General features: G+C 44.4%; 1 protein-coding gene across 1 annotated transcript in view; it reads left to right on the forward strand.

Annotated features, from left to right (window-relative positions):
* Positions 1 to 13,075, forward strand: part of RABGAP1 (RAB GTPase activating protein 1) — a 67,951-nt gene that overhangs the window by 1,623 nt on the left and 53,253 nt on the right. The window contains exons 2-4 of the mRNA XM_084298996.1: positions 4,481 to 4,682; positions 11,698 to 11,932; positions 12,453 to 12,657. Of these exons, the coding sequence (XP_084155122.1) occupies positions 4,533 to 4,682; positions 11,698 to 11,932; positions 12,453 to 12,657 (590 nt within the window). The 5' untranslated portion in view covers positions 4,481 to 4,532. The remainder of the gene's footprint in view (positions 1 to 4,480; positions 4,683 to 11,697; positions 11,933 to 12,452; positions 12,658 to 13,075) is intronic.

Here is a 13,075-nt window from a genome sequence, read left to right on the forward strand (position 1 = left end):
GAAAGAGCGGTGGGTAAAGATCAAACGTGCGATTATGCAGACTAATCATATGATACGTGAGAAGAAAAAGGTTGCTAGTGATTGATCTTCCTTGTATGATTTTTTTTCCCAGAGCTGCAGTAAAATCCAGGCTCTGTGCATATGCTCAAGGAAAGTTGACCTGCAGCTCCTTTCCCACGTCTGTCAGTGCGACACCGGTTTTGTTCTGAAAATTTCTTAGGCTGCTCAGACAGAAACATCTGGATGACTGCCTGCAGTGGCAGCATTGTGCTGTAGCATTTTCCACACTCTTTCACTCACTGTACTTAGAAAAATAATAAATATGGCCCATTTGAATTGAGCAGGAGGAGGAATCACAGCTGTCAAAGCCTGTAAGGAGCTAGAAATCCTAAAGGATGCTGGCTTATTCGTCATAAACCAGCTTTGGGATGTGTACCTTAAAGCTGCTGAACTCTACAACAAATTCCACATTTCACTCACACCGAGTTGCTGCTGCTGAAAACCAGGAAAGTGAAGGCCGAGAAGTAGAACCAGAAAAGATGTTATTTTTCAGTGAATGAATCCGTTCTCAGTCAGTCACCTCAGCTTCTTGGCTGTAAGCTACCTCCTTTTTCATGTTTTTTAATGCTACACTTACTGGGTTTTTATTTGTAGAGGGTAGAGGTTTGTTCTGCATGACGAGCTTTTTGCCTTTGTTGCTTCAGGTAGCTTTTTGAATTAAAATCTTCTTCAGTAATTTAATTAACGTTACCGTATCATTCTCCTGTACCTGGTGCATTCATCAGCTGCGCCCTCACCGTGGGATTGCTAAAGGAGCTGCTGCTGACGGGTAAAAGCCGAGAGGTTTGGAATGGGGAAAAAATCACCTTTTGTCTCCAGCTTGCACACCCTTCTCATGCTGCTTCTCTCTCCTGCCCTGAGCCCCCTCCCCAAATTGTTCTGTGTTGCGTTCGTGTCCAAACTCAGTGCTGAGCACGCTGCTGCCGTAAAGGTAATGCTGTTCTGAGCAGCCAGGGAAGCTCACAGCTGCGGCATTGATTTTCTGCTCTCCTGCCTTTTGGTGTGGCTTTGGACTTCCTAAACACTGGAGAACAGGCGCTCCGTGCAGTGAAACCAGCCGCAGTTACGAGTGCTCGGCTCTCACGGTGGCATTCAGGCCTCTGTGTCTCACAGCACTGTAAGGTGGAAGGTTTTATCTTCTGTATCCTGTTGGCTCGAAGCTCTTCTAAGTTCTTGCGAGGAGAATTTAGATCTCAAGTTGCAGGCCAGGTGGCAAATACTTGGGAAAAGGGTAGGAAAGGAAAGGATAAATGTCTTATAAATCTGCTGAACTATCATTGAAATGTCATAGGTGTCTCCCCTTTGCTTGAGATCTTACCCGGTGCAGGGTGTCCTTGCTGTCCGTGTGCGCGTTATCTTAAATGGTGACAGTAAGGTGGGCTGCCTCAGCTGGTTGGCTGCTACGGTGGTGAATGAGACTGCTGCTGGAGGAGAGCTTGGTTCTTGGGCACGCGTTGTGCAACGAGAGCAAGCGCAGGGTGAGGGTGAGTTGTCCTGAATTTGTCCTGAACCAGAATTTTAAGCAGAGCTGAAGGCAGTGGCCCAAGAGGCGGCCGTGGTGCCTCTCAGCTCGCAGCCTTCTCCAATGGTCTCTGCCTGGGGAGGGGCCGGGATACCCCTTTAATTAATGGCTAAGCAAAGAAGTTAATAAAAATTTGCCTCTTGGTCTGCGTTTTACCCAGACATTCTGACTCCCATGGAGGTGTAAAGACACCTTCGGGCAAATGCATTGCTGAGGTGTAGGTTTGTGTCCAGCCCTAAGCTGTGCTGAACTTGAAAGCTCCCATTTTCCTCGTGTTGAGACACACCGGGCCCTTTCCTAGTACAGGATGAGACACTGGCTTCTTCTGGGAAACGCTGCAGCTTGAGGCCTGTGCTGGGCTGGAGGTCTTCTCTCCTGACTCCCAAAAATGCCAGCAGAGAAAGCTTTGGTTCGCCAGGAGCTGCAGATAGCACTAATGAGCACTGTCCCTGTCCTTGGCTCTTCTTTTGATTCCAGAGGAGCCGTAAGCCTGCCACACGTAATTGCTCTGCTGCTGCTCTTTGATGCGCGCCCTTCTGTAGGCACTTTAAGGAGCTCCTGGGCTTTGGGGTGTGGGTGCTGCCGCGCTCGGTTTCCTGGTTCGGGTACGACGGTCCGCGAGGAAATCTGCCCAAAACAAAGTGCTCGCAAGCACCAGGGGAATAAAGCGCGTGCAGAGCGAGGTATGGGATTGTGCACGTTCGGGTTAACTCCAGGCAATGCTGTAGTGTTGGTAGCATTTGAAGGCAGTGCTTTTGCAACCCCACCATTTGGTGTCAATCTGATGAACCTCTGCTGCTGATTCCAGAGGGTTGGGTAACCGAGCCTCGCCTGCCGGTGCGTCGCTGCGGGACAGAAGCTTCGTCCAGCAACCTACTGCGCTCTCCCCTTTCCTGTGCTTTCTTGTGTAATCTCAGTAAGGCTTTTGCTCAACGTAAGGTTGGCGAAGTTGGGCTAATCAGGGCCTTCTGCTGTTGCAATTCTGTGTTGTGCAACCGCTGCGGGGGTTCGGCTAAGCCAGCTGTGCTCCAGGACCACGGGTGCTGTGTTTCCACCACGCTACCACAAAAAGGAGTACACAACAGCACAGTGTAATTTTTCCTTAATTGAGGTTAATGCTGGTGAAAGGTGACAGACTGAAGGGCTTTGGAAGCAGGCGAAATTAACACTTCAAGACAGGCACGCTGTGCCAAAATAAATTGCTGAATTGATCCTTGCCTGGGTGATCTTCACCGCTGCTGGTGATCAAAGCCTGCTCTTCTACTCGTGTCTTAGAGTGGCAAACGAGTTTGCTCTGTTTGAATGAAAGCAGTAAAGCTGGGGGCATGTTAAGTGTTTTAAGCTTATTTTTATTCGGTGTTTCAATACATTTGATTTTAGTGTCAGATAATGTGTGTATGATGTAGATGGCGCGATAAGGAGCTTCTTGAGAACCGTTTTGATACTGACATTTTAAACAACACCAACTTAAAAATGAGAACTATGCCCTGCCTTTAAGGTTGCTGCTCATAATATCAGAGACACACAGTGCGTAAAACTTCTCAAACTGTCTGTGTTTCCCAGCCAGTAACTTTCATGAAAAGCCAGTGCAGCTTAAAATGGTTTTGAAAGGGATATGTGAACATCGTGCAATTGAAAAGGCAAGACAGTAATCACAGGTATGCTGTTACTCGTGAACAACCCACATCCATTATTCATCTTACGCGCAGCTTCAGATGTCCAGCTGAACGTTTTCAGGACCACGAAGTGACTGGATTGGGAAAGTAATCAGGTTAAAAATAACTCAGAGGAAAAAAATGTTGTTGTCGTCCTGGCCGATTTTCAAGTCCTGTTGGTAGCTGCGGAGACGGGTATTGACAGAAATAAAAGCAGGCTTTGCTATTTTCAGATGCATTGTTCTTGGTTCAGAGAGGAATGTGATGAGCTGTGCCTGTGGCTAGCCCAGGTGCCTTTGTTGGTCGCTGCTGTGCTGGAGCCAGGCTGGGACAGCGCTCCCTGAGTGCAAGGCCGAGCTTGAGGTGGAAAAGGCCTCTGGGTTTGGTCCTGCTCGGGAGTAAGTAAAGACCCAAGCCTATGCGATAAGGGTGTAATCGGGTTTCTGGGAAATGTAATCGGCCCTTTTATCACGGCCGTCTGTTTTGAGCCACGGATTCTGAGAATCTGTGCTGTAGAGTTCAAGGTGTGCAGCTGAACTTCACCTTTTGTTCCTTTCTTCAGCTGCCTCTCAGTGCCAGTTCCAGCTTTTAAAATTCTCTGCTGGCTCCGATTCTCAGTACTGATCCAGCCCACACTGTTCTTCCTGCTTCTTGGAATCTTTTATTGTTCCGTCCAGCGCAGAAGATTCAGCACAGATTGACAGCCCTTCGGCCCGAGGTTCTGGAGCAGCCTCAGTGCAAAACGTCATGAGTTGGATCCAACTCTTTTTCGGGGAGGGGAGTTGAATGTGACTGCACATGCAGCGTGCTCCAGTACCTACAGAAATACTTTGCATGAATGTAGATGAAGGCAGAGGGATTCTGCCTTCTCAGAAAGTAAATGGACTGAATAGTTCCGGCCCTAAGACAAGTCCCTTGTCACCAGGTGTAGCAGGTGCTCCGAGGGCCTGCTTTGTGCTGGGATTGAGCGGTGCCTGACACAGTCATGAAATGCTGCAAAAAGGTTTATTAACGTCCCAGCTGTGAGCTGTGGAAACCAGTGATCAAATAGCAGTGTGCTTCTTAGCAAAACCAACGCAGGACAATGAGTGTGCGCTGGCAGGAGAGTTGTAACATGGTTGTGCTGTCAGATGTGTTGCTTTCCTTTTATTTTTTTAACTAGTCCGCAGGTTTCTGTAAAGAAACATTTGAGCATTTTAGCATGAAGTTTTATATAAGTATTTTTATGATTTTTGTTTTTCAGGAGTTTATAAAATATTTAATCTCATTCATGAGTCGAACTTCCTTTTTAAGTCATGGATGACAAGGCTTCTGTTGGAAAAATCAGTGTCTCATCAGACTCGGTATCCACTCTTAACAGTGAAGATTTTGTCTTGGTTTCCAGGCAAGGGGATGAAACACCATCTACAAATAATGGTAGTGATGATGAAAAAACAGGACTGAAGGTAAGAATCAGTAACCTGAGTTTGTTCTCTATTCTTCTAAACCTAACTAACCATAGAAGAGCTTAAAGAGGGACTTCTTTATTGTGGAAAACTTGACAGAAAGGAGAGCTTATTCAAGAATTGATTTTGCCAGTAGTTTCTGCATTGCTTTTGCTGATGTGAAAGGTGATAATTAGGTTTTGAGTAAAAGCTTTCTCCATCGCTACCTGTGGGTTTTTTTTCCCACTTCACTTAATCCTTCATGAAGTGTTTAGGATGAAAGAGACTGTCAAGAGCTTGGAGCTGTGATTTCCGCACAGATTTCAGGTAGAAAGCAGTATTAACGTACACTTGATTTGAACGTATCTGTTAATTCAAAGTTTATTATTAAAGTTTTCCCCAATGTGAAATGTTCTCTTTAAGAACCGTAGAAGTGTAGTTATAACTAACAACTTGGCATGAAACTGAGAGTACAAGCCTGTGTGGGTAGGCTTGTGTGAACTGGAAGGGTATTGACGTCTTCTCGCTTTTAAAAGTGCTGTTCTGGAAAGAGACCCTCGCCATTCTTTTTCCTTTTTTTGTCTACTTAAGAAAATCTTCCATTCCAGTACGTATTTGAGCAGCCTTTAGGCAGAGTGACACTAGTAAGGTGGTCACTCAGAATTCTGTCTTTTTAACCTGTTGAAAACCAGATGTTTCCTAGAGCAAGTCAAGCTGGTGTGTTCTTTGTGGGAGATGGAAAGATGTTCCACCACTGCAAGAAGCTGAAACCTACGGTCACATCTGTGTCTTCAGAATAATGTCTTCAGAGATGATAAGAAATTGTGTTCTGCTGGTAGACTGTACATTCCTCTTTTCCTTACCAGTAGTTGGAACAGAGACTTTACTGAACATTCCTTGATGTCTGTGCTCATCTTGCTTTTACATCCAGTGGCCTTACTTGCTTTTTGTGCATTGACTTGAGTCCCACGCAAGATGGGCCACTATAGTGTCTGTTTTCTTTTACATAAGACTTCCAGCTAAATCTGTGAGTTAAGTCTCAATATTTTTATTTAATCTGGCAAAAATACTCATATTTTATTGCAGTTGCAGAAGATTGATTTTTCTCTTCACATCATGGAAGGATAGTCTACAAAAATTTGAAAATTTCTTGAATAATCAGCCTGATGTTCTGTAAAACCTGCTGGAAGACTGTCACCTCATGCTTATCTTTCTAGATGCTGCATATACCAGCAGTTAAAAATACTTAAGAATTCAGAATAGTCTCCACAGTGGTCCTTACCTCGAGAACACTTATGTGGAAGTTGTGTCTGGTTTAGCTCCCAAAGTCAAAATCCATCATTTGAGACCCCAGGAGACAGACATGGTCTACCAAACTTTTTATTCAATCTTGTTATTCCTAAAGAAGCTTTGGAAACATGAAATGCTTTAGTCTGCAACACTCCCTGCTCCACGAGGGAGCTGTTTGAGCTGTTCGTGTAATGACTGCCTTGTTGTGGCTGTCCTGTTGTGATAGTTTGACAGGACGTATCTTGTTTAGTACAGTCACAGACCTCAAAGAGACTTGTATGCGAAGCCATCTTCATTAAAGCACACAAATATTTGTGAAGAATATCCTTAATCAATTTCAGACCAACTCCCAAAACTTACTACTAAAATTTTCTTCGTGTTTACTTCCAAAGCAGTCCCAGAACGCTGGCTGCAGGCGTGCTGTTCCTCTCGATGAGGAAAGGCCGTTGCCATTGCTGCCCCCAGCTGAACAACAGCTGAACAGGAAAGTTACGCTCTTCCCTGGCTTGGCACTGAATGTCACAGAGCTTCACAGGTCTTAAAGATAAGCTTCTTTATGAATTTGGTGCCAAGACTGAGCACAATCCCTGAACAGAGTGCTTCACCTTGAGCCTTTCCATATTCTGCCGGTTGGGAGCGTGTGCTGGTTTGGTAGTGGCTGCAGTCGGCGTGGTTAATGGAAGCGCTACACCTGAGATAAGCAGTGGAAGTTCTCTCATGCAGGAATTTTCCTGTTAACCTCCTTTCTTCTGGGTAAGGTTGTAAGAACAATTACCATCAGGAATGGAAGGTCTTTTAGCTGGCCTTAAGGATAGAAATTGTCTTCTGGTATTGTTCTGCAAGAAAAGAGATACTGCCCTGGAAAGCACCTCTGTTCTTGATGTCTTTTTGGTTTTAGTTTGCTGATAACCATTTAGCAGGCACTTTTACTGTATTATTGACCTGTTTGGGAATAGATAAATGGAGTTTTGAAGGTTGTCAGGTATGTTAAAAGTACTGTTGCAGTGATAGGTAAAAGTACTGAAGTGGTATATGGAAAATTAATGTGACTACAAAACGAGCACGAGGTTATGCATTTCATGGGGACAAACAGGGAGAAGGGGCTCTTCAAGGAGAAGCAATTACTTTGGTATGTGGAACTAAGTTAAATTGTAGATGTTAAAACCCATTTGCCGTGATGAGCCCACCAAGAAAAGCAGAAAATAAGTTTCGGTTTGTATTTGAGCTTTTGTCTTTTTTCTGCTGCTTTAGAAGAGCAGTTTGAGGATCCTGCTGGTTTACATTTGCTGAGCACAGTCTGACGATGGTGCTAGAAGTTTAGGCTTGTGTTGGCTGAATGCAGTAGGCTGTCAGATTTGTAGATCAAATCTGAGTGTTTCATTGTGCATTCTTTGCTAAGCTGTCGTTTTAAGTAATAGTGCTGTGGACTGAACTAGTGCACAGTTTTATTCTTGGTCTTTCTCAAGTCCGGACAGGTAAATATTTCTTTGGAATAGTCATGTTTTTCTTTAGTTGGTTGTAATTTGTACTTTTTCTTTGGCTTTTTTATATAGAAAAACATGATTCAACAATTACAGAACAGGCTTGTCACTGATATGTTTGCAGAAATATCATTTGCTAGCTGTCTCTGCTTTCCAGTATTATTTCTGTGTCTGCTTTTGCTTGCTGCCAGTGGGACTGAGCTGGATTTACAAAAGCCTTGCTTCTGGAGCCCACTAACTCCTCGAGTTCTCTGACAGCAGAGGCCAGCAGTGCATGAGTAAGGAGAAGGGAATAAACTACATCTCTAACAGATCCTTTGTGCTGTCATAAAGGAAGTTTTGAAGGAGGCTGCGTACTGTTTCAAAGTTAAGTCAAACTCATTTTCAGTGCTGTGAGAAATGGGGGAAAAGCCGTCTAGGCTAAATGGTTTCTCTCTTCCATCTCAAGCAGACCTACATGAAGACGTTTGTTAGATCCACTTGGATTCTTCTCCCCTTCTGCCCTTGGTTCTGCTGCACTCTGTCCTGCTGCATCTTACTGGTTTTGGGGTTGCAGCAGAGCTTCAGACAGGGTAGCACCTAACGCTCGCTTTCCCCACAAGGTGGTTACAGCTGTGTAAAAGACTCTGCTGCACCCGAAATCAGCCAGACTTTGGATGTTTGGCCTCCTTTGGGCAGCTTTGTTGCAACTGGCTGCTAAGCTGCGAGAACAGAGGCCTCCAGTCCAGAAGTGTCACTGATGTTGCTTTTGGAGTTGGTTTTGGAGGGCAGTGCCTGGCTTGAGAAGGAGGGCTTCCTTGGAGGCATTACTTTTTAAATGAGGAGTTGGAGTTTTTAGAATTTTTGCTAGATAGGCTCCTCAGTGGGCTGCGCTGCTCTCTGCTGATGCTGTGGGCTTCACATGTCTGCTGTCATATTATTTTTGTCTACTTATCTTTGTTAGAACAGTTAAATCTAGACTTACCTTGGATCTTAGAATATATGGAGGCAGGCAGTAATTTTGCTTGTCTTTATGGAGAGCTTAAATGTTAAATTGGATCCAAGCAGTGCCTCAGAGCCAAGTTCTGTTGCTTGTTGGCTACTTTGCATTTTATGTAAATCTCCCCTAGCCCTTTCTTCTTTTTCCTGTACCTGTTCAGTGTCTCACTGTAAACAACGTGGCCTCACGTTTTATCTGTCCCTGCTGCTTTTATGATTTTTTTTTTAGATCATGTTTTATAGGGCAGTATCAAGGTATAGTTTTTAATACAATTTGTTGTACCTAATACAGTGGGTCAGCATTTGGAGTTCTGTCTTGTAAGCCTGATGGGATGGAATGTTTTTCACCTGTGTTTCAAGTTAAGACCGTTACAACATTGAATTCTTTTTGGATAGAAATTCCCCACCAGCCCTCCCCAGACTGTGGTCTGTTTAATCCTTGTGAACAAAAGCATGTGAGGAGCAGGTTTGTGCCAGAATTGGGAATTCCTGTTCCTTAGAATCCCAGCCCTGTAAAATAGAAGTTACAGGCTTCAGTGGGGCTGGTGGAACACTGATTGATTCATTATAGTTTGCTGCAAGACATAAACAGGGCACAGTAAAACAACATGTAGCATCTTCCATCATCATCACCACCTTTCTGAGGAAAGCGTGCACAAACCTGAATAATAAACTTGATACTTACAGAGGTTATGTCTTTGACCACATATTGTGCAAGATTTTTTCATTGCTTCTGTGATGAATCACAGAAAAGAATGCTAACATTAGTGGGGGGGGGAATGGGAATCTGTGCTTGTAACTAGCTACAGGTTACAGGTGCTTCTGTGTGTTTCCAGCTGAGTAAAGCAGTTGCTGTTCTGCTCCTGGCAGGTGATCCCAGATAGCACGTCAGTACATTTTAATACGTACTAGAAAGTTGGTTTCTGTTTAAGCGTCAGTTTCAGGAGGATAAACGTTCGTTTTTTTTACTCTATTTATTTATTTGTTTATTTATTGTTAAAATATGAGAACCTTGTCCGTTGTTTCAGATACTTTCAAGATAATTTATTTTTCTCTGATGAAATGTGGGTTTTGAGGCAGATGGAGTTTGCTTTAATACTGAGATTGTGTTATGGGTAGATGTCTGTTTGCCCTGAATTCTTCCTCCTGCTTTTAACTACTTCCTTTTTTTTTTTTTTAACTCTTTTATTTTAAAGAGAAAAAGAAAGAACCCAAATTTTCTCTAATAGGGTTTGTCTGGCAGTCTTTTTAGGTAGTTGCACAATTTGGATTTTATTAGCTTGCACGTAGTGCCCTAAGTCAATAAGCTTCGGGAAACATAAGGGCATAGAAATGTGTATCTGCTCGTAGGGCGAGTTTTGGTGCCAACAACAACAACCAGCAGCCAGCAGCTGAAGTGTTGGAATCAGGTACGTTGCTCTGGCTGCCATCTGGTAAAATACTTCCAGTAAACTCAGTTTCCACGCTTAATTTCTGACCTGTGTAAAGCATCACTCACTTCCTATTAATTGCAAACGAACAGGCAAAGAATTTAGGGGTTTACTGTGAGGGTGACAGAGCACGGGGACAGGCTGCTCAGGGATGTTGTGAGTCTCCTCTGGAGATACTCAAACCCTCCTGGATGCCATCCTGCACAACGTGCTCTGGCTGATCCTGCTCAGCAGGGGGCTTGGACCAGATGATTTTCAGGGGTCCCTTCCAACCTCGGCCATTCTGTGGTTTTGTGAAACTGCAGGAACACAGGAATGCAGAGTCCTGCTGCTGTGACTGGTGTCCTGCATTTGTATGACTTTGGTACGCAAGCTCTTAGAGAGCTCCTGTCCACTGAGACAAAAATGTTCACATCCTTCCAGTGGGATCGCTTGTTACAGTGGAAGACTGCTGAGAGCACAGGTCTCCGTGTCACGTTGGAAGGGACCAGGAGGTCTCAGGTCCTGTTCAAAGCAGCGTGCGGTGCGGGGTCAGACCAGGTTAGGCTGTCGTGGCTGTCACCCAGTCAGGTCTTGAAAACCTCCAAGGATGGAGACTGCACAGCCTCTCTGGGTGACACGCTTCGATATGTTACTGTCTTCATGGTGAAGGAATGTGTCCTGCTATCCAGCTGGAACATCTTGCTTTTTATGCCACTTTCTCTCCTTCTCCTGCTGTGCAGCACTGTGAGCCTGGTTCTGTCATCCCTCGCAGCTATGGAAGGCTGCTGTTGGGGACCCCCAAAGCCTTTTCTCCTTCCCTGTCCAGCCTGGTGCCCCTCTCTGGGACCTGCTGCAGCTCACGGGTGTCTTTCTTGCACTGGGGAATCCAAAATTGGATGTGGCCTTCTAGACGTGGTCTTAGGAGAGCTGAGCAGAGGAGAAAGCCACATCCCTGTGGCTGCTGGCTGTGCTGCTGTTAGCATAGCCCACTGCTGCTACAGCCTGTGCTGATCTTCTGTAAGGGACAGAACCTGGAGTCTCTTTGGTCTTTTTGCACAAAGATTGAACATCTCTGCCCAGATGTGACTAGAGAACAATGCAGTTGGATCGTCTTTGTCAGCAGGAGGTAGTGCAGGAATTCCAGTTCTTCTCTTTCTCTCTCTCTCTCTCTCTTCAGTGAACATGAACAGTTCCCTGCATATTGCCTACAAACTAAAAACAAAACCAACAAAACAAAACACAAACCCACCAAACAAACAAACAAACAACAAAAAACCCCGAACAAAACCAGTACTGTAGCACTTAATATCTTCATCCTCTTCCTAGCTTAGGACCTAATTTCGCACCACCTGGGCTGCTGCACTTTTTCCTGTTGACTTCAGCGAGTGCAAGGTCAGGCTGCAGATGAGTGCCAGGAAATAAACCAACACTGCTCCTCAGGCATAATCCTGTTCCAGATTCTTCTCTTCCTGTGAAACCTTGCTATCTTCCCCATGAACCGTGTTGCATATTAATTATATTTGGTCCTTTCTGGAACTATTCTGAGAATTGTAATAGACCGATGAACTGTGGACTTCTCTAAGTCTCCTGTGCCATAAGCTAGTCTTTGTAGTACTAGGAGATTCCTGCTTTAACAGACTAACAGAGGGAGCTCAAAGTGAGGGGGATAGAATCTGAACTGGGGAACATTTTCACATTGCAATTTGTGTTTACGGTTGTAACTAGATGAAATTTGTTACCTGCTGTTTTGGTTGGTGGAGGCAGCCAAATGAATGACCGTGTACCCAAAAGCTGTTTTTTTGCTTTTTTTTTTCCTTTTTCATTTGAACAGTCTTTTTTCTTGTGTGTGTGTCCCAACTCTGTTTATGCTCTTAGATTGTGGGGAATGGAAGCGAACAGCAGCTGCAGAGGGAACTTGAGGACGTGCTGATGGATCCACCCATAGAAGATCAGTCAAGTGACCGGGACCATGGAGAAGAAATTAGGACAGATGGCGATGGGGAAGAACCCGTTGTCCTCGAAGCTTCAGCATCTTCTACCATTAACCCAGTGTCGGTGGCAGGACTCCAGAAACCAGGAATGAGTTTGCCAGTGAAACCATCCCAGGGAGGTTAGAAAAAAATGGGGAATGCCTGGTGGTATCTTCTGAACTAGCTTTATCTGGGGAAAGGAAGGAGGATTTAGGTACAGCTGTGTCCATCTACCTTTCCCCATTTCTCCCATTATAATCACCTAGTGCAGGTTATGTGATGCAGGAGTTACCATGTGCTGAAACATTGTCTCTTCTGAAAACACTTTCTCTACTGGCCTTGTGCAAAAATACCATGGTTATTTGCCTGGCTGTATAAAGTATTAATTTGTTTAGCTTGTCTGTGCATCTTATTGCTGTAGTGAAAATTGGTGCACTCATATTGAAAAGCTGTCTGAGTGAACTGATTGTAGAGTTTGGGTAGCAGTGTTAGCAATCAGTAACTTCCTTTCAGGCAGGTTTTGCTGTAGTATTTTGGCCTGACCTGACTTTCTATAATATGTTCCTTAGTCATTTTTTGCATGCAGTTAGTCAATCTCTGGTAATTTACTGCTGTTAACCTGGTCTTGCTTCTTATGTTCAACTTTGTGTCTTACCCTAGACTGTGAGGATTTGAGCCCTTTTACACCTGTGACTGATGAGGACAGTGTGGTGTTCAGCAAGCTCACCTACTTAGGCTGTGCCTCTGTGAATGCTCCTCGGAGTGAAGTGGAAGCCCTCAGAATGATGTGCATCTTACGAAGCCAGTGCCAGATTTCTTTAGATGTGACTCTGTCAGTGCCTAATGTCTCTGAAGGAACAGTGAGGTACAAAGTTAATTCAAGAGTACTCTGACTTTGTGCATTTAATATTACTTTCTTTTAGCAACAGAAACAAGTTACCAATTTATCTGGGAGGAGTCATGAGCAACTTAGCATTTCTTTTAGTGGAAAAAGTGGTTTTTAAAGAGATCTGTGGAAAGTGATGCTTTGATTTTGTTTCCTGAAGGCATTTTTTTGCCCAAGAATCCGTATGGAATACTGTGATGATCCAAGGCATCCCAAAAGCTACAGTGGGAGTGGTTATTAATGAACACTTTGGAAATAGCCTGAGAAGTGTTTAGTTTGTAGGGCTGGAATATTGCTGGTACATTAGGCTTAGCAGGGATGAGGCTATCCACTGCTGTATATTAATTATTTTATTCATGACGTACATTCTCCAGTAGCTATGAAATTGTCGAGGCTT

The sequence above is a fragment of the Netta rufina genome (assembly GCF_964035555.1).
Source record: "Netta rufina genome assembly, chromosome: 20".
Taxonomy (NCBI): domain Eukaryota; kingdom Metazoa; phylum Chordata; class Aves; order Anseriformes; family Anatidae; genus Netta; species Netta rufina.